This window comes from Porites lutea, chromosome 5 (assembly GCF_958299795.1).
Source record: "Porites lutea chromosome 5, jaPorLute2.1, whole genome shotgun sequence".
In the NCBI taxonomy this organism is placed as follows: domain Eukaryota; kingdom Metazoa; phylum Cnidaria; class Anthozoa; order Scleractinia; family Poritidae; genus Porites; species Porites lutea.
The window spans coordinates 28,668,298-28,690,518 of record NC_133205.1 but is presented as its reverse complement, the minus strand read 5'-3'; the positions used below and the strand labels follow the sequence as shown (position 1 = coordinate 28,690,518).

Here is a 22,221-nt window from a genome sequence, read left to right as displayed (position 1 = left end):
CCCTTTGGGAATGAAACGTTTTGTTTCAGGAATTTCCAATATCATTTAAATGTGAATGCCACATTATGATGCAAATGCAATACACAAAGAATCTTAACCCCGGGAGATTTGAATTGGGTACAACATTGAGTTAGGAGAATAGGTCTACGTGCAGAGATCGTAAAAATTGAAGCGCTAAACGCACGGGGACTGGGCAGAAATAAGCCGGCGGAGTCTCTCTCTCCCTCTTTTCCCGCCACCGCCCCCTTTTCCAGATCACGCGCGTCTCTTTTTTCTTCCACCTTGTAAGTTGTGAGGAAATGAAAAATTGAATAGGTCATTTGCAGGATGGCGTTATTTTACAACCAAGACCAGAATCATTTTCGTTTTTGCACAAGAAAGCAAAATCCTGAAGGATTCTGGTCTTTGTGGTAGAATGACGTCATCGTGCAATTAAGTAGAAAGATACCAATTACAGCCCGAAAATTTTTAAAGGAAGTCAGTCTATGAATTGTGATTTAATCGCTGTTTTCGCTAGTGACCTCAGAACTTGCGAAAGAACTCAGCGTTATTTCACCCTGATTCATATTGGCCATTTGCACATCTCCCGTAATACACCTTGTTTGCCCCCCAAAATTTTGCATAAGCATTGTCTTCTATTTCTCTTGGGACTACAGCAATACCCAAGAGAAATAGAAGACAATGCTTATGCAAAATTTTCGGGAGCAAACAAGGTTTATTATGGGAGATGTGCAAATGGCAATGTTTTCATGTTTTTCCGAAATCGCGCGAGTCTACCTGCTTCCAGCGGTTTGTATAAGGATCAAGTTGTTCGGTGATGTGATGTCCAGTCTCTAGTTCACGTATATAAAATTATACGCTTTACAAAGAAATTCGAAGATATCTCAAAATGCCCTGCATAAATTTCATTGAAACTATGCACAGCTGAGGGTGAGCACCCTAAATATACGTTGGATAGAGCATTTCAAGAGAAAATGCGGGTAAAACTTAAGTTGGATTCAGAGCTAAAAACAAATGTGATGCCATGGTCAGGTGATATTCACTCCATCTAAAAAAAAACCTTAAAATTTAGTCTACATGTAATCCATGTTCTAAAACGGATTTCCAACAAAGGTCAAGCTGGTTAGGTATAAGATTTTCAAAGATGTAAGCGACCTTGTTCCCAGGGTTCTCTCTCTATCCTGAGGCAAGGGAGAGGACCCTGGCAATAGACTATTTCCGAGTTCCCCTGGGCCTCTGTATCAAAACGAGGTTAAGTGCTCAGCCTTTGATTTGGAAATGATTTTTCATTCTTATGCAAATAAGACTCATTTTCACAAGAAAGGCTGTGCACTCGGCCTCACTTTGAAAATGAGGGTTCTTGGAACTCGGAAGTGGCCTATTAGGTTGAGATGAAAGGTGAGCCTACGAAAATACTGGGTCGAGCGATCTTAGCTTAGAACATACTGGGCCAGGTTAGTTCTAAAAACAGTTTAATAACTTCAAGGCTGTGCTCTAAGGAAAATTGAAGGGAGCCCAGTGCTCTTAAACATTAGAATCTAGGGTGCCCAGCATATGATTTGCATGAAAAATTTGAGATTTTCTAGTCGCCAGGGGCCACCGGGCTCTGCTAGAGCACAGCCCTGAACTTGGGCTTTAATATTTCTATGAACTCATTGGAACTAAAATGATGACAAGAGTACAATGTAAAGCTGTAATAACACCAAAAACAAGTTGTTTATTCAGGAACACATTTTATTGCACTCTTCGGTTTTGATTATACTTTAACGGTTAGACTTGGCAACACGTTCCAACTCATCTTTCTTCTTGATGGCATAGGAATTTGATGATCCCTGAAAAAAGCACACCAGTCATAGAAATAAGAGGGGAGACAACCAAAATCAGTGGTTGTTGTTGTTGATTTAGGTGCTCTAAGACTGATTTCCAGCAATAAACTATTCAGTTCAACAGAATATAAAATTATCATATTATCCACACTGTTAATGAACCCCTTAACCTATAATTAACAACAATTTTTTCTTGCGTTTGGTGGATTTGGAGAAACGAGCTTGGTAATTTGTGTAATTTTTTGGCTTTTGCCACATACAAATTCAAGGTATTTAGCAGTTTGACAGTTGAGTGCTCTCACATATGTCTTTTGAAGTATTTCCTAAAATGAAGGTTATTTCATTTACTTATAAACGATGATTTACAAGGCAAAGTTTGAGGGCAAACTATTTTTTGACCCTGAAGGTACTGGACCAATTTTACAGACACTGCCTCTTAACATTGAAGGTGCAGAGGAGAAGAGATTGTAAAAACATATCAAATGGGGAGGGACTAGAGCCTTATAACACTGTAGAATACAGCATATCAAAGATGAGCTAAAAGTAATATGTACAATGACACTATCAGGTGTGTTCATGTTCACTTAATTCAGTTTCATCACCAAACCTTTTTTCAAATCTAACAATCCCTTCACCTTTGAAGAAATAAGGAATAGTTACTGCTATCTACCATATTTAGTGTCTGTAAATAGAACCTTTAAGAAGGGATAGAGTCTTGCTTTTAGGCCAGGAGATTCTAGGGGTTTCATTGAGTCAATTGGCATTATAAAAAGCACATCAGTTTGAGGGAAACTGTGTTAACAGAGAGAATTAATAATTGACAACATAGGAAAAATGGAAAAGATTTCTCTCTAAAACTATACAGACCTTAGCAGCATTGATAAGTTCATCAGCGAGGCATTCAGCAATTGACTTGATGTTCCTAAAGGCTGATTCACGAGCCCCAGTACAGAGCAGCCAAATAGCTTGATTCACTCGCCTCAGTGGGGACACATCAACCGCTTGACGACGGACAGTACCTGCACGACCAATACGGGTGGAGTCCTCACGTGGTCCACTGTTAATGATGGCATTCACCAACACTTGTAGGGGATTCTTAAGAATAAAGTACGATCAAGAAATATCAGTAAAAAACATTAAATACCCAATTGTTTTGAGTTTTGAGTTTCAAACAAAACTTTTTGGACAAGAACTCTTGCGTTTCAGACAACCAAGTTTAATATAGTGCTTGTTTGAAGGGCAAGCGGAAAAGAAAATTTTTCTCTTACTATGACTTACCTCTCCAGTTAGCAGATGAATGATCTCAAATGCATGCTTCACAATTGTGACAGTCATGAGTTTCTTGCCATTGTTACGTCCATGCATCATCATGGAGTTCACCAGACGCTCCACAATAGGGCACTAGACATGATACCATAACAACAACAACTTTTAAAACAGACACAAGGGACAGGATGACAGTACAACATAACTTGCCTGATGGGAAAGTGAAGCTTTGTGGGGAATTTAAATTACATAAGAACTGTAATCAATCCTATTCATCAAACATTTTTTTCTGGCTACTTAAAATAACTTTTGGAAATGACTTTTGGGCTAGTAAATGCTTGCTACAGCTTGCCCGAATGGCAAGCTGCAACTTTCTTTGCACCTTGTTTACTCCATGCACCTCCCACCCTTCCCCCAATTCAAGTAATGGTCCAGATAAGAGGGAACTTTATTTCGTAAACTGCCTTTATGCAGTTCCTGCATTCTTTGTGTGAAAATGAAAAAAAATCCTATGTGAGGAAAGCGATTGTACCATAACAAAAGAAATTGCTTCCTGTCTTAACCAGATCATTAATTAAACACTATTTTGTCGATCAACATCACATTTTGCTTAGTCATAGATCAAAACTCAATCACTAAATCTGACAACAGGCCATTTACACAATGGCATCATTTTACTACTTCAACCAGAATCCTTCAGGGTTTTGCTTTCTTGTGCAAATTAAGGCTTTTGTTATTTCAACCTCACTGGGATTATCAAATTAAAAAAGGAAAGGAAAAACCAAATGCAGTCTGGTCTTGATATTCAAAAGATGTTATCATACAAATGTCCTATCATAGAAATAACTGATTCAGTATAATTATGAAAATTTAGGATAAAATCATCCAAAATAAGGTATCTTTTCATCTTAACAACATTGCCCAACTAAACAAAAAGTATATGTAAAGGACTGAGTTGTAATGGAATATTGGAGAGACTACCAACTACTGTCAACCAATATCCTTGGTAGGAGAGTTGATACAGTGAAGAGAGCCCTTTATCAAATGATAACCAACCCATGCAGAATTCCAGCTATTTCCTATCATTTACCTGTGCCTTCCTAAACCGTTTTGCAGCATAACGACCCGCAGTGTGGGGTAGATAAGTGGCATACTTCTCTTTAACTGCAATGTAGTCCTGTAAATTATAAAACATGTCAAAAGCTACAGAAGAAACTAAGATAAACACATAAAGTACATTCTTTTCAAAAATTTAAACTAAATAGACCTCCAGATGGGCTTTCCATACAGAGCCACAAGAGAAAGGTTATAGTAATGATGAGAGGCTGCACTTACAGTTAAGCTGATGTCACTGACTTGAACATCATCTGTGCTCCATTTTCCAAACAGTTTAATATCCTGAACTTCAGGTGCAACTACAACAGGTGCAGCATCATCAACGGCTCCCCAATCCTCAGCCATGATGGCACTATAAAAGATCAAACCAACAACAAAATTGTTACTAACTCACTTGGACTATCATGATTATGATATCTTTCATGATATCTGGTTCCTACCCTGTGTGGATTAGGGAGAGGAAGTCATCTTACAGGCTCTCATGTCTCCAAAAACTATAAAAACTCGTAACCAGGATTCCTTTAGAAGCACCTTGCACCATAATTAATGACGGTTAGAAGGGAACAACTACTTCTGGGATAGAAAAAAAGATCTCATTTTACATACATGTACATGTATACTATGACTATTCAGAATGACTTTCAGACTTGCCTGCATGCAGACGTCTCCTATTTCCTTTGTTGAACGCGGAAAAGGAATGTCTGCGTAACGCTGTCCCTTATCATGTTCCAGCGTCCCCGTAGGTTCCCAAGATCTTGGGAACACACTGTGATAGGCTGACACACAGGGCACATTGTTTGACTTAACCCTGATTAGTTGTTATCGAATCTGGTCTGATAATGTAGGCGGTCATTTATGTAAACGGGGTTTACCAGCCAAAACAAATCAAAATACGTGCCATTGTGTGAAGACCGTTCGAAATCTTGTGCGAGGCCGCAGAAAATTGAACATACATGAGGAAATTACAATGTATTCCTTTAAAATTTACTGTGCATGACACATCACATCATTATTTGTAAACAGTGTTTGAGAAAACTACAGAAGCGATGTGGACTTTGCACCAGCTTACGAGAACTCGACGAAGAAATTTTTCAAAGCTACAGTTCCAAAGCCTATAAGGCAGGGCTTTCTATCAAGAAAAAGGCCGTACAGCTACATGATTTAACTGCGGAAGAGTCTGTTTCTCCTGAGAAGAGAATTCTCTCAGAGGAATCGTCAGACTATTATTCCGACGTTCAGGGCTCGATTCATTTTTCAACGCCTGTGAAAAACCGGCATTAAGCTACAGTGTAAAACTCAAAACTGAAGATTGCACTATCCGTGAAAATTCAACATCCTGAAAACTGGGCCCAGAGTCATACTTACATAGCAGGAAATAATGACATTCATGGACAGAGAAACTTGCATGCATGCATGTAGTTATTCCGATCCAGGCATTTCGGAGAAAGCCAGCCAAAGAAGTGAAAATCTTTATTTAGCAGTAACAAACAGAGGTCAAAGAAAATTAATACACTTTAAAACTGCATCTGAAATCAAATCCTATCAGGAACAGCCACAGAAGCATAAACCACAGGAAATAATTACTTAGTATGCATGTAACAAACCTGCTTTATGACCTCTAAAATAATGTAAGACTTAGTGCGGCAAAAACAAGATTTACTCAGTCAAAGTTTAGAATGCTACATGCACTGTGTAGTGCTAGTAACCTTCACGCGATAGAGAAAAGAAGAAAAACCTCTGTTCAAGCAGACTCTCAAGGTCATGTTCCACATTATTACGATCTAGCTTATGAGTCGTGTTTGGCCTGTCAACTCTTTTTAACTGGATATTATTTCATAATTTATGCAAAATAGAATACCCTGCCAGCGGGGTACTGGAACATGATTAGCGACAGCGTTACGCAGACATCCCTTTTCCGCGTGCAACAAAGAAAATAGGAGACGTCTGCACACAGGCAACTTTCAGACAAATAATGGGAAAACTGTAACATGCAGATGAGTCAATTTAGATTGTGCGATATCACAAGTTGAAAAGTCAAATGATTATCACTGTTACCAATCAGTCAATTTACATGACCTAGTGGTGGGGACTGACATATTGACACCCACTTTAAAATTGCTCCTACAGTAACGAAAAGTCAAATAATTGTCACTCTTACCAATCAGTCAATAATATTAACACAACCATAGTGGGGTATTTTGGGGTATTTTTGCACGTATTTCATTACTGATGAAGACTATATTTTGCCACTTCAATCAAAAAAGTGAATTAAGATGGTCTAACCTCATGTAAGACTTAGTATAATGTCCTAAGCCATTACCGTGTAATAAATTAGGGACTGGATCGAATTGTGATTATGAGGGGGTCGGGGTTTGGTTGGGTTGTTGATATTCGGGGTGGGGGTAATGCAAAACAGAGAGTCTCCAGATTTTGGATTTCCAGGGGTTGGCATCTCTGTACTTAGCGATATATCGCTACAGGTGAGGCAAACGGTAAATACACTACATTTACTGTAAAATAACATCGGTTACACACACAGATTGTGTGGGCCCCCTGAGATGCCACACTTCTTAGATTTGAACACTTAGGTCTAGCTGACCTTTGGTGTTTGTATTAAGAACGTTACATTGTATTATCCAAGACAAATCAAATAATAATTATTTCAGCAGATAGCTGTGAGTCAAGGAGTAATCATGTCTTCCTTTTACAGACAACTTTTAAGACATTCAAGTGCTTATAGTCCTAATGTTGTAATGTTGTTACTAGTTAGTGATGTTGTTTTTAGTAATTCTAAGAAGAAAAATAACCTCTTATTTGAACCAAAAAGGGTAATTATAAAAACCGTGTGAGTTTCGCAGTCTCCAGGCTTAAGTAGCTGATCCCAACACAATTGTACAAATAACGTGGATTTAGACGAAATCTCAAACATTCCTTTAAAAGAAGGCATGTGTTGTGTTCAATGTTTCTGCAAATAGACCGTCACAGAATTCAAAGTAGACGATGAAATCACGATTAAGATTAGAACAACTGAATGTTGAAACTACAAGACATTGCTAGTGAATGTCGAACAAACTCGTTTATTTTAGCATCTGGGAGTTATAAAGAATGGACTATGTTTCAATCACTAATAAAGACATTAGATTGCCTAAGGAAAGCAATCACAGGAAGCGCTCTACGCCAAAACTGTCCTTCACCAAAAAAATGGCCGCCATCTTACCTTGGGTAAACGAAGAGAAAGAACGACTAACTCGTTGGGCACGTGTTGTAAAAAGCCGGGGTGGACCCGAAGGTCGATACAAGCAAGGGCTCGAAGCGATAAAATATTGATTAGCTCGGATGAATATCGACTTAATACCAATGTTATATGAAATTGGGTGACCTGTGGTTGTTGGGCAGAAGGCGTCAACATAATAGTCACGTGATTACCCTGCGAATTTATTGTGCCCAAGAACGAGGAAAATTTGACGAGGTTTGCTCCATATTCGCGATGGTTTTCTTCGAAACTTGTGGTCCTAATGAAGCCATGGTGGTATCAGGTATTTCCCCCAATATCTTCGTGATCAATGTTACGTTTTCTTTTTTAAAATCCCTCAGCAATGAGTTTGAATTGGAATTGCATTTTCGCAGGTGTTTTTTGCTGTAGTTCGCTTGAATGATCTTCCGAAATCAGAATATCTCTGCTCTAAATTTCCTGTCTTCTTGATCTGTTTTGCAGGTGTATGCCACTCCAAGCCTGCTCTAGTTTCAGGTGGCCGTATATTTGTGTGGCCATGGATTCAAAAGCTGCAAAAGTGAGTCAAGGAAATTCATACAGTTTACGCACGCTATGTACCACAATAGAATTTTGCTGAGGTGGTCCGATCTTTGCAACGCTAAAAATGCAAACGTAATGACTGGACTCAAAGTTAACAAAATGAAAAATTTTGTCAAACAATTTCGTGTATTCGAAGTGGCAATTCTGAAAAATCTGCTTTCTAATAGTTTGTTGATTTGTGTGAGTATGTGACACCGATCACGGGTGTCATGGGAAATACATCTACATGGTATGAAGGTATGAACGCAATTTAACTTCCTAATGTTGGAATAGAAGAGAAAAACGTAATGAATTTATGACCCGTATTAGCGTTGTCTTTTCTATGTGTGGTTTAACTTATGTAGCTTATATTCAATCTCAAGAGAAGTTGACTTTAAACCGTAACATCACACACCCCTGGTTTGTTTTGATATAGGCCTACGTACGTTGAGTCTGAAAGTGCATCAAATATATTGAATAAAACATCGCTACTGGGATAACCCTGCAATGTACTTCAAAATGATTTGAAAGCTTTTATAGTCAAGATTACCTTTTATGAATAAATTGCAATGACTTAAGTAAATGTACAAATTATCAGTGAGTTAGCCCCTTCTTTCCTATTTGTAAAATATAATAGCCTAGTAATGGTTGTGTATTCATGAATAACCAAAAGTATAATGCAGGTTAACACTAGCAATCATTTGATCATCTCTACCTACACGTGAAAGTTTTCAAAATTCAGGCTTTTAATTTACGAGGCCTTGTCTGGGTAAAATTCCAACCAGCAACATGGCCTTGAAACAGCAACTCAAGACAAGATGAAACCACAACAAACGGCATGAAGATCGGTTAAATACCAACAGCAGCATGGCTTACTCCTTAAAACTTAAAAAGACCTTATTTGAAATTCAGACTTGGGACATACGTACCATCCCCCCCCCCCTTCCCCAAGAGGGCCTCATTAATGCTTTCCCATGAATGCAAGCATTACGCTTTCGAATAGATGTACTTCTCTCGCCTTGCATCCAAGTTCAGCTTTTCAGAGAGTCTAGAACAGACCTGCAATAAGTTTATCTTTTGGTTTAGGGAGACTTTTTCACAAATCAAGTCGCCAGCTCCAAACTTTTAGGCGCCATGGCGACCAAAATGGTCGCAGCTTGGCGGGTTGGGGACAAACTTGATTTCTAATAGAGCTAACTAGTTAGGGGCTAACTTGCTATGGGGTGAAACCACTGGCTTCCAATACAAATTACATGGCTACAGTGAATAAAACATGTCTGCACAGCCATGTAATACCCTCTTTATGCAAAGTGCATATGTTGTAGGTAAAACAGATCTCAAGTTAAATGAGTATTTAAACTGTTTGTTTCAGAATCTCCTTTGTTTCATAATGCTAATTGTTCATAAGAGACAAAGGAAACTCTGGTTTAACCCCAGAACAGATTTTGCTCACAACACATACACCATACAGGACCACATCCAGCTGATGCAATTGTCAAACTAGTTTTGAAATGGTTAGAAGCCAGTTATTTTTAATCGATTTGTCCACTTTTCCAGACAGGAATGGACAGTTGTTATTACAGCTGGCTACTTTATGCACACATTTTGCGAAAAGTAGCCTCTTCATGGGGGTAATCCCTGAAAGGATCATTGATGTGTTCAGTATCAAGACTGTGTGAAACTATTGTTGCTTCAGTGGACATCTCTGCTCTTGATCAGTCTTTATACTGGATGTTTCACCTTATAATGTTATGTATGGTTTCTTTACAGAATATCACTGAACACTATGACCCTGAATGTGGAATCTCCTCGTGTATATACCCGCCATGGAGTGCCTATCTCTGTAACTGGAATAGCTCAGGTAAATACCTGTGAGCATATGTTGTTCTGTTGGCTCTTGGAGGGTCATGTTTTTGTACATGTATGTTAGGTTCAAGTCAAGAGGGTTTTGAGGTGTTGCCAGAAACCATTAGCTCTCTTCTAACTACTTTTGTACTTTTAAAAAAGGTATCCCCATTGTAACGATAGCGGTCCCAAACACTTATGAAGGACTAAGGCAATAGATTCAACCTTTTAATGGCCACCAAGAATACAACAACAACGAAGTACATGTTTTTCTGAGCACATGACCTAAGACCACAGGCATACCATGACAGTTGTCATTAATTTTAAAGAACTGAGGTTCAACAGTGACTAGTACAAAGTAGGTCAGGATGAAGAACAGGGGGATTAGAAAATACACATAGCACAGAATAATATTATTCTCCTCTTGGACTGAAAGGCGAAAATCGAAAAAGCTCGTAATAAAACCTATTAGTACTTAATTTCACGGGTCTTAAATTTCGTGTTTTTTGTGATTGTAAAAAAATTGCAAAAATAAATCCTTGCAAAATTTAAGCATGCAAAATTAAAAGCTCATATAGAACATTCAAAGCACAGAAAAAATTAATTATTAGCTTGTAACAGCAACAACATACTTGTATGTATCAACAATATAGCTTGTTAACTAGTTTTACTGGTGAGCTTCGTTTTGTATCTTCAGTCAGAAGTGAAATAATGTTAATTTGTAAAGCTTTCCTACATTTCTTTTCCAGTTTTACTAGAAACTTGAAAACTTTCAGACTTTTTAAATAAGTGAAATAAAGTTGAGAACGCTTAAATCGTGAATTTAAATACCTTTTTTCATATTTGTGTGTGGAAATCACGAAAATAAAACCCCACAAAACACTCTCTCGCCAAAATCACGAAATTAAGTACCAACAAGGTAAATCACACATAGTGAACTTTTTCATTTTGCAGGTAAAAATTCAAGGCCAAAATCAGGAAATGTTGTATGCAGCCTGCCAACAGTTTCTAGGCAAATCACAGGAGGAAGTGCGTTCTGTTGCCTTGGAAACACTGGTGAGGTTCTAGTTAATTTCTATCACCCATTAAAGTTTAGATCAGATACTAGTTTGTTAGCAACCTTTATTGGGCTTCTTGACCACACTGTATATACAAATTTTTGTACAATACACCTTCCACATATCCCACAATCCTCTTTAATTTATCGTTTCTCAGAGTAAAATTTTTGAGAACACAAATACATAACATAAGACTGGAATACAGCTAGTGCTCAGGGGATGAACTGAACCCAGGTCTGTGGGTTAAAAGTCCTGCATTCTAACCTGCACCTGTATCAACTGTGCTGTCTTCTTATGACTAACAGGATAATTTACAGTATATTTAAGCAGGTTGAAGATTGTTTAGTTATGTGCATTCTTTTCAGGCCTGTTGATCATACCTTAACCTTTTTTTGACTCTGCAATTAATTTTAATGTTTACTGTTTTACAGGAGGGCCATCAGAGAGCCATCATGGGCACAATGACTGTTGAGGTAAATAAAAAGAATGCACTGCACTAGTAACTGTTGCATCTTGTTTGTCATTTTTTGTAAGTTTTTGTCATGACCGATGGTTTAAATTTGCAATTAAAACAGGAAATCTACAAAGATCGTAAGAAGTTTTCCAAGAGTGTATTTGAGGTAAAGTAATGCAAGTTCACGAATTTTTCTTTCATAGGCTTAAACTGGTTTCTAGAGTAATTTTAATGTGTATTTTTATTTCCTGCCCTTCTTGCTTTGTGTTCCTGTTGTTTTGTTAATGTTTTTAACTTTTTCATTTTATCTTGGTTTGAGCGTTACTTAATACCATAACAATTAAGGAAGTATCAAGTTGTATGCAGTGTTCTCCTTATCAGGCGATAACCAGTAAAATTTACTGCCTGAAGCAACATTTCTTACCACCTGCAATGGCCTGAAGGTTTACTAAAATTAAAGAAGTACTTTTAAAAAATACACAAGTTGTGATCTGATCCGATTCTCACAGTCCACAAGGAAATCAATAAATATATAGAAAAGTACAGTAGAACCCCGTTAGCATGGTGACCAATGGTCAAACAAAATTGGCTGTATCAGCAAGGTGGCCATGTAACCGGAGCATTAACGGGTGACTGTATTAACAAGGATTTTTTATTATAAAATGAGTGGCCATTTTGCCGTATTACCGAGGTGGCCATAAGGCGGGGTTTCACTGTACTGAAATATACACAGCTTTTCTTTTTATGGGCCACGCATTTTGGAAAGAGAACATTGAAGACACAGTAAATTTATTGGAATCAATCGTTTTAAATTGTTGTTTAAAGGTAACAACGGCAAATTTGTGTAAAATGGGTCTTAAGTGAGGGAATGACATTTCAGAGAACTTAGCTCTTAAATTTCCCAGCAAGAGCGAGACCATGTCCTGCATTCCAATGCCCCCTTGCATGCCCCCAGGAAAGTGCACCTCTGGTGCATATTTTTGCCTTACGGGCTATGAATGGTCCCCTACCTGCTGAGCTAAAATTCAGGGAGAATGCTGTGTATAGATGAGATTCCCTGAGGTTATAGTTCACAAGCGCTATTGTTTGTTGAACCTTTCATTTCAGGTTTTGAGGATTGATTAAATCTATTTATGGCAAACATTTGTCGGTACTTGTACCTATTGGAAAAATGAACAGTCATTCTTGTCAGTCTTCATTCTTGTTAGCATTATTTTTTTACTACATGCAAATGTATATATGTTACTAAGCAACTATGTTTTGAATTTACTTTTTGTAGGTGGCATCATCTGACTTGGTTAACATGGGAGTCAGTGTTGTGAGCTACACAATAAAGGATATCAGAGATGATGAGGTAACTAACACGTGAAAAGATCAGTTAATTTCAAATCACCTATACCACAAACTACCACCACCACCACGATCATCATCATCATCATCATCATCATCATCATCATCATCATCATCATCATCATCATCATCATCATTATCATTGTCATCATCATTTTTACTGTTTACTTTACACCTGGATCAAATTTAAATTGTGGTTGTTCCTTTGACATGGGCAGTGTATTGTAATTTAGTGTGTACAGTGTTTAAAAGAAAAAGAGAAATAAAAATGGACTTCGTCTATAAACCCATGGAACCACAAAACCCATGGAACCACAAAAATGTTAGTGGAAAGGGGGAATGGTGAACCAGCTGCACAACTGCTCTGTGCTAGTAAACTTCAGCAACAGCTTGCCCAAACGGCAAGCAATTTCTTTAATGTTCATATCACTCTGTCCTGTTCCCTAAAAATTTTTAGCTTCTTAGTGGTACTTGTGTATATATGTCTAGCATGTGTTTGGCTCCTTTTTTCAGGGCTATTTGCTTGCTCTTGGCATGGCCAGGACGGCACAGGTCAAAAGAGATGCCAGGATTGGTGAAGCAGAGGCTAAGAGAGATTCTGGAATCAAGGTAAAAGTTTATCATCAATATGGTGCACATGAACACATCTGTGTGTCAGATTTTTATATTGTATTGTATAATTATGCTGAGGTTGACCTTTTGTCTTGGTTTAAGTTAATTTTTATTTTTACAAGTTCATTTTGTGTGCCAGTGATGTTGTAATTGAAAATTTGACTTGTACATGCCCCTCCATTTCTCTTAGCAATATTTCAAGGGCTGTCCATTTAAAGCTCAAGTATTTGTAGTTTTATTACCAGTGTATGTAGTAATTTTGAGTATACATGTTTACTTGATGAAATCTGAATTATTTTATGCTATGTTAGGAAGCATTAGCAGAAGAAGCTCGCATGAAAGCTAAGTTTGAGAATGACACACTGATTGCCAAAGCCAAGAGAGACTATGAGTTAAAGAAGGCTGCATATGACATTGAAGTTCAGACCAAGGTACTATTCAAAAGTTTTCACAGGTAGCCTGTGAAAACAGCTATCTCTCTTCATTCATCCCCTTTAGGAACATTTCACCAAGAGGGACGTCTGCACCTCAGCAACAGAAATTCTATGCTGATGATGGAAAATCTTTCTGGTAACTGGTCAGGAGTTCTGATTGGTCAACGAAGTAGTTATATTGTTTTAGCCATTGTTTATTAATGACAGACAAAAGACAAATGTTCACAAAGGTCAAATGTTAATGCAATGAATCTGCTACAAAACTGTCAATATTCGTGGAATATATTTAACAAATAGATTCCATGTTGCCGTGCGTCTGTTCAGTAATAGATCACAGATGACGTCAAAATGTCGTAAAAACAAAGAAGTGGCACATGAGCCGCAGGCGAGTGTGTCACTGCTGTTTTTACCACATTTTGACATCCTCTGTGATCTATTACTGAACAGAACCACAGCAACATGGAATCTATTTGTTTTACACAATGATCAGAAAAGAAAAAGACCGATACACATATCTGCCTCAAACGGCTTGACCTTTTGAGGATTTGTGCTAGTTTAGGCATTTTTTAAGTCCCAAACCCAACTTTTCATTTTAGCTTCTTCTTTATCTTACTTGTATACAGTTTCTTCGAAAAGTTTTTCACCGTCTTTTCTTGCTCAAAGAAGAATAATAGCGAAAACATTTTGCAAAACAGCGAGTCTCTCGTAGCGAAGACACACAATGGCAACTGTTGTGAAGATTTCTTGTAGTTCAGGCATTGTCAAGTAGTCAATAGCTTTTTTGGTCTCCGTTTCTCCGTTTCTCCGTTTTTCTTCTTTGTAAATAGCTCCTGCTAAACTTTTTCCGAAGCTTTCACTTGCCTCAATCCGAAATAATCTCACAAACATTTTCAAAACCGCGTGCCATGTTGAACAAAACAAAGAAAACAAGTTTCCCGTGACGTCATCCATGTATCTGTACTCTAATAGATCATGGGCAATGACCAATCACAGCGCGCGTAGCATTCACATCATTGTATAATCTTCTTTAGAAGGAGCATTTGAGTTTTGTTGAAGCTTGTTTGCAGAGGAGTACTAAACTTTAACCTGTTAGACCACTAAGAGAAACATAAAATCAAACAAATCAACCTTTTGGAACCCCATGACTACCGGATATATTATGTAAACATTAATTTACATCATCAGTATGGAATTTCTGTCTGTGGGGTGTAAAGACAACCCTCCTGTCAAAAGGTCCCAGCGGCAAGGGGCAAGGAGCGATGGCTGTTTTTGCAGGCTAGTTCAAAGGCAATAATTTATAATTTTTCTTTTACAGTGTACTTAAAGGAGGCAGCGCGGCCGAGTGACCGCTCGTTGGATGCGCAGTTCGGGGGCAAGTCCCACTCTGGCCGGCAAGTCCTGCTCTGGCCACTTCCCGGATTTGTTCTCGGTCGTCCCGAGCCAAGTGCAAATCCTCTGCTACACTTGTAAATAGCCAGCTGGTTGCCTCCTGCCAGTTGGGGTTTTAATCCTGTTATGTTATATTTAATAAATTTGTTTCTAAGTATTTGAGTGGAGTGCCTGTAAACTAGCTGGATAAACTAAGTGCACTTTCCACTATAAACAAGCCATTTAACCTTTTTTTTTAACTTTAATAATAGAAAATATATGATATTATTATGTCTTTTTCTTTCACTTATCTAACTTAATAATCCTTTGGTCTGTTTGATATAATAGAAAGCCCAGTCAGAACTGGCTTATGATCTTCAGGCCTCTATAACAAAACAGAAGATTAAGGAAGAAGAGATGCAGATCAAAGTTGTGGAAAGGGCACAGCAGATTAATGTTCAAGAGCAGGTAATACCTTGTTGTTGTTGTGGTTCTTGTCATTGTACAAGAAGATGTGATTTTTGCCATTTACTAGTAATTTCTTCGTTGATGTTGAGTTCCAAAGTACATAAGGCAGTGTAATTGGCGATATCAGGAAAATGAACTAAACAGCCATGACACGGCCTCTTAAACTCAGCTTCATGCTTGCAAGACCTGACATGTTGCTTTTACTATAAAGGTGTGGGTGTAACTATCTACATGTAGTTGTATCATGGGCACATTCCCAGGGCTATCAATAAGGGCTGGTAGCGGTCCTTAGCCAGCGACTTTCATCTCCTGCTATCCTAACTGCTAACAAAAAATAAGCACCATTGAATTAGCTAATTTTATTATTAGTGTTGAATGACGTTGAACACATATTCAAGCAGGTTTAGATCTGTGAAACATTTGAACCGTGTGATGTCATGGAACGCCTGGGATATTTTGACTACATTGTTCCTAGTCGTTTGTGCATTGTGATGAAACAACATGGTGTCCGTGGTGGAAAATTCTTCTTGAAATCCCCTGGAAATGTCATTTCTGAGACTCTAAATTTCAAAATATTCCTAGATGCCTCAGCCCTTAAGAGCTTGTGCCTTTGGTGCGAGTTCTGCCTACTATTCATTATCAGCCTGCCACGTCAGCTCTTCATTGCAAAGCAGGCAGCTAAACCTGTTCAAAGAGAGTATGGATTTTAGAGAAGTCACTCTGTACCTGTAGTTACCTTGTTTGTTGTGTCAATATTGTAGGAAATTGCTCGTAAAGATCGTGAATTGGAAGCAACCATTAAACGACCAGCTGAAGCTGAAAAGTATAAAGTGGAAAAACTTGCTGAGGCCAACAGGTATGCAGTTAATGAAAGATGCTGTTCTTTGCCAGTGCCACAGGGTTTCACATTTGTTGATAAACTGGTACTGTAGTGTATGGGTATCATGCAATGTTATTTGCTAAAATAGGCCTTTTATCATGCTGACCATTCTTGAACAGATTATTAGTCTCAATTCAGTTCAGCTAGTTGTATTGAGTTGGACAAGTGTTGGGCTGTGTACCCCTGGCTTTAGAGCTAAGCTGTCAGTAATAAACCCACAGATTCTGAAATCAATTTACTTGTCTTTCCTTTCTAAGGAATCGTGTGATACTTGAAGCTGAGGCTGAAGCTGAAGCCATAAAGGTTAGTAGAGCTTAAGGAAAGAAAGATACTGTTATTAGTAATGTTGTTGAGAAAGATACAAAGAAATTCAAGCATGCAATGAGTGTGGGACATGATTTTACCCATTGACATCCAAGGTATACCTGCCAATATAAGTCCAGGGCATGAGATTTTTTTGTAAGTGTCCTAGGATTCTTCATAGAAGACCTGATCATATCCAGAGAGAAAGAGATCTAAAAAATGTACTCAAGTTTCCAAAATAGTGCATTCCAGAGTGCAAAAGTTCTCAAGAAAATAATCACGCCTTGACATCCAAAGGCAGAGATTTTGGAGAGAGTACAATCATTCACAGAGTGTGTTCTTTTCTTGTGTCAAGTTCATTTTTCTTTATGTATTTTTCAAAAAATGTGCCAGTTAATGTTGATTATTATAGCCAAATAATTTATTGTTGTAACTGGCAGGAGAAATTGGCCAGTAAACTTAATCATACACACGGCAAGGCTGTGGCCAAGATTTCAAGTTGCCAGAAAAAAGTGGTAGGCAGGGAAAAAGAATAGCTAAGGATTTCTTAGTTCAATTTTTCCTTTGTTTCCTATGAAAGTAGCGAGGGTTCATGCTCACAGCAGCCAGGGAAATCCACGGCCCCAAGTCCTCAGTGACAGCCTTAAATAAAAAGCAAAGTTTTCAATCAGCAGACATGGGCCTTGTGCCAAGCATGAGAATTGGCAGGCACACCAAAGGGACTTGTACCGTTTGGACATTTTAACAGCACCATTGATCTGGTCTAATGGCAAGAATTGGGCCATTTCCCATTTTCATGTGCACCAATCCTGCTTGCTGCTAGCATCAACATTATGTGTACAGCATTTTAATACTGAATGGCAGTGATTTCCATTTTTGTTAACAGGTGAAAGGAGAAGCTGAAGCATTTGCCATAGAAGCCAAAGCTACAGCAGAAGCTGAGCAGATGGCAAAGAAGGCTGATGCATGGAAAGAATACAGAGAAGCTGCTGTTGTGGATATGGTGTTGGAGACCATGCCAAAGGTATATATATATACATATATATATATACCAGGCTTTTTCTACACAAGCCTGTTTATATTTGTCCTTAATACATGTACTTCGTAGTCACAAACTTGCACCTCATGTCCATGTGTAAAACAGTTTTGTAAAAAGTGTAGGGCTGAAAGAACACTGGGGACAGAAACTGAACTCATATCCCAAGCAGGTGTCTGTTGTAGGTAAAATTGATTTCAGGTTAAATCAGTATTCAACTCAGTTTGATTCAGAATTCCCTTTGTTTCCTAGCCCTAATCATTCATAGGAGACAAAGGAAATTCTGTTTTGACCTGAGAACAGATTTTACCTACAACATCTACATGTTTAATATGCCAGTAGTGCCTCTCAACTCATTTTGACTGTAATTTCACAGATTGCAGCTGAAGTTGCAGCTCCTATTTCCCAGTGTAAGAAGATTGTAATGGTGTCCAATGGCAAGTGCGACGTTGGTGCCAGTAAGATCACCTCAGAAATTCTGGAAATTGTGGCCAACCTGCCCAAATCAGTTGAAGCTTTAACCGGAATTGATATCAGCAAGGTGAGTGACATCAAGAGTAAAACCCTTTTCTGATTGATTTATGTCGACATGAACTGCACTTCTGATGATGGCATTTTTGGATGAAATTCTGTTGTAAAACGTACTAAGAATCAAAGGATCAGATTTTTCAATCCATGAACTAGTTTTGACGTTGTTTATTATCTCTTGAATAGACCTTATTCACAATACCCGCTTTCTTTGTATGCGCGTAAAGACTGGTGTCACGTGGTTTCTCATGGGGCAAGCAAGTGATAAAATAATTCTGCTGGTACAAGAAATCACTGTCGACTTTGTTTATTCTAGACAACAGTTAAATGAAAACCTTTTTACTTAAAAGAGAATAATGGCGCATTATAGGTGTAAGTGATCATAAATATTGTTACTCTTTTGGATGCAGTAACGACCTTTGATGCTCCCAGCAATAATGCAGTAATGCAGTAAAACCTGAACTTTACACTTGTTTTGATAGAATAAACAAACTCTACCCAGATTGCTCGTGTTGGCAAATTTATCACCTTTTTACCCCTGAAATACCATGTGACATTTCCTTTATCAGGGTTCGCACAGTCTTCAAAAGTCCTTAAATTTTAGGGGAAGTCCTTGAAAAGTCCTTGAATCCCATTTTTCCTTAAAAGTCCTTAAATTTCTGTGCAAGTCCTTGAAAAGTTCTTGAATTTTCTTCAACTTTGAATTTAGTGGCATGGAAAGTGTTTTTTGATGATGTTTGGTTGTCCAAGACAGAATATGAATCACAACTCAGAGCATTTAAAGGTTATTTATTCAAAGTGCTCAATGTTTTATGCAATAATTAACTATCAATTTAAGAGAAGTAAACTGAAAAATGTAGAGACGTTGGTGAAGAAAACAGTTCAAGCCTTAGAGCCTTAAAAGAATAGACTGGAAATGTGCATTTTTGTACAGTCCGTGAAATTATATTCCTAGTAGGTGGTCCTTGAAAATCTAATGTGGTCCTTGAAAAGTCCTCGAAAAGTCCTTGCAAAATGGTTGGAATTTTTTGTATGAACCCTGTTTATCCCGTCAATCCTAAAGCGCGTGCGAAGAAGGCGGGTATCGTGAGCAAGGTCTATTAACGTCACGAAGAATGAAGAAAATTATGGTTTTGACTTGTGTTTTCTGGTGAAAATGAAATAATCAGCAGGACAGGACAGGATTCGAACCTATGACCTCCCAAACACCAGGCGGGCGCTCTATCCTCTGTTACGAAGAACTCATGGAGCGCGAGGCCATATACTAGGTTCATATTTTACATGCGTCCTGCATACTGCTAGGATCAGCAATGTCGAGATCGTACTGTATGATGAAAGAATGAAAGGTGATGAATTTTTCTCTGTTTTCTTATTGTTGTTGTTGTTTTTTTGTAGGCAATGAGGCTGTCAAACCGTGTGTAACCTTCATGGCCAAGAAGAATTGTCAATAATTTCTTGCAAGAAAATAACATTTTCCTCTCAGTGGATTTTATAACCCGTTGCTCATGCTCTATGTAATAGGCAAGATTTACACGATAGTATCATTTTACTATTGCAGGACAGAATGTCATTCATTACAATTTCCTTTCCCAAATCGTATGTAGTAATCCTGCTGGATTTTAAACAGCGATACAATATGCACAAGAAAACAAAGTTGTGAAGCATTCTGGTAGCTGCTGTAGTAAACTGACACCGTCATAAAAAATTCCGGTGCATGGATGTTAAATGCTGGTATAACCATTTTGTTTTATGTCTTAAGTGACTCTTTTGTAGAAGTACACTAACATGATACGTTTTGCATCAAATGGAAAGGTCCAGGAAAAAAATCCGAGCCGCAGATGGGACTCGGTTTCTTCCCTTAGTTTCCATTTGATACAACAACGTATTATGTTCTCTTATGTACTGCTGGTTAAAAAATTAAGTGTTTCATATGTTAAGTTTAGTGTAGCAACAATTTGCAATTTAAAATACTGTACTGAAAGCTATTTAACAATTACCCCGTGCAATCGTTTGCGTAGTAGTTAGACTGTACAGACTGAACAGAACTGTGGAATCATTTCCTTTAAACCCAGAGACTGAGCAGAGTTGGATGCTCAAACGGAATTTCCGGCAAAAGCGTTGTTGTGGATGGTGGCATCTGAAGAGACACCAAACACCACGCTCAGCGTATACTTGGTACACCACAATCACTAACCAAGGTCCCCAGGTACTGTCACCCGTGTGGTAGATGTTCATGGTGTTGGAAGAGAGGAGATGAGTCAGGCGAGAATGCAAAGGACATGAAATAGACCATTTACGAGTTCCCCGCGCCTCTGTATCAAAACGAGGTTAAGTGCTCAGCCTTTGATATGGAAATGATTCTTCATTCTCATGCAAATAAAACTCATTTTCAAGTGAAATGTTGCGCACTTGGCCTCATTTTGAAAGAGAGGGTTTTTCGATCTCGAAAGTGGCCCATTCGCCACTTTAAAAACTTGAAGGAAACTGGGCGAGTTAACATTGCAAAGACTTCTGGGACAGTTACTAGGGACAGTGAAAAAATTGGCCAGTAGCTGACCGGCGCATCCCCAGTAACGATACCACAAACAAGATTACCAAACACATTTCATCTCCATTTCCCTTTTCGTTTTTAAAGTGGCGAATGTGCCGCTTCTCACAGAAGGAATTAATTTTACACCCTGGTCAACATTCTCACTGTAGTTTTGTCCAATGCTGATTTTGACTGTTTGACACTTCCGTCACTAAATTGTGGTGAGATGTGCGAAGTTAAAACCACATTAGCACAGCATTTATATTGTTCTCAAAATGTTAAAGTTGTTTGACCAACTCTCCAATAAATCTTGTGCCCAAAGTCTTCATTGCCCTTGTCAAGCGGTACGGACATCAGTGATCGGTTTAGCTAACCAACACGATTGCAGTCTCTGAGAACAAGATTGCCTGCTCTGGTAACCTCTTTGTACTTGTACAAGCTTGTAACTAATTTTCTTTTTTATTTTTCATTAGTAATTTCTATTCATTTTAAGTCAAACAGGATCTTGTGTAGTTGTCAGCAAAAAGCCATTGTCAAATGTGCTGGTCACAGCTAATCGAACTCTTATCGAACCTATCATAACATTTATTTGTTGCGAGCAACACGGCTATGGCAAACTATGATAATCTCAATTGTTACATTTCATCGCCCTTCTTTGCTACATACACGTTTGAAAGAGCTCTCAATTTGGTAGTAATTGGCTGTATACACGTTAGTGGACGTCGTTGTTGTTAAACTTTACCTCTAATATTATTTATAGTGGTAAGAAATGTCAACGCCGGGCAATGTCAAACTTAAAAGTCAAGATAATCTATATAATTATTATTAGTAGTGGTGTTAGCGGCTTTGATATATCATTGTAAGACTATAAATACCGAATACTGCGACTTCTGTTGAAATAAAGTGCTTAGAAAAATAGGTTTGTTTGTTTGTTGAAACAGTCAATTAGTTTCAAAGCGTTATTGAGTCATAATAGTTTTACTTTTAAGAAATGGTCTGGTAATTGACCTATGGGGAAATTTATTCAATTGATATGATAAGCGCTAGTTACCGATAGTATTTTTGGAATCAAAACTGGCGAAAATTTATTTGGATAGGATTGGTGCGTGATAAAACACAGGAAGTAAGTCTCTTTTTTTCGGGCGCATGGAGAAGTAAAATGACCCCAAGCTCTTGGGATTTTGGGAAAAGAATGGCCAACTCGGTCCATGAGTCGAATGAGGCTGAACTATTTGACCACGCTTTTTTAGTACACACAGACCGCTGTGACACAATGGCTATGAACTATTAGTACTGAAAACAAAATCCTCTCGCATTTCACTCTAATGAAAGGTTCTTACTTAGCCAGGATTTT

General features: G+C 38.1%; 2 protein-coding genes across 2 annotated transcripts; one reads left to right on the top strand and one right to left on the bottom strand.

Annotated features, from left to right (window-relative positions):
* Nucleotides 1-1,686: 1,686 nt before the first annotated feature.
* Nucleotides 1,687-4,584, bottom strand: LOC140938484 (small ribosomal subunit protein uS7). The gene is made up of 5 exons (XM_073387961.1): nt 4,428-4,584; nt 4,183-4,269; nt 3,105-3,227; nt 2,694-2,921; nt 1,687-1,832 (listed from the first exon to the last, which is right to left on the bottom strand). The coding sequence occupies exons 1-5, from the start codon at nt 4,551-4,553 to the stop codon at nt 1,764-1,766; spliced, it is 633 nt and encodes a 210-aa protein (XP_073244062.1). The 5' UTR covers nt 4,554-4,584; the 3' UTR covers nt 1,687-1,763.
* A 3,013-nt stretch (nt 4,585-7,597) lies between these two features.
* Nucleotides 7,598-21,786, top strand: LOC140937065 (flotillin-1-like). The gene is made up of 15 exons (XM_073386596.1): nt 7,598-7,744; nt 7,924-7,999; nt 9,772-9,862; nt 10,801-10,902; nt 11,336-11,377; nt 11,480-11,524; nt 12,638-12,712; nt 13,222-13,317; nt 13,632-13,751; nt 15,471-15,590; nt 16,352-16,446; nt 16,728-16,773; nt 17,660-17,797; nt 18,186-18,350; nt 19,733-21,786. Exons 1-15 carry the CDS (start codon nt 7,696-7,698, stop codon nt 19,757-19,759), a joined length of 1,287 nt encoding a protein of 428 aa, XP_073242697.1. The 5' UTR covers nt 7,598-7,695; the 3' UTR covers nt 19,760-21,786.
* The last annotated feature ends 435 nt before the right edge of the window (nt 21,787-22,221 follow it).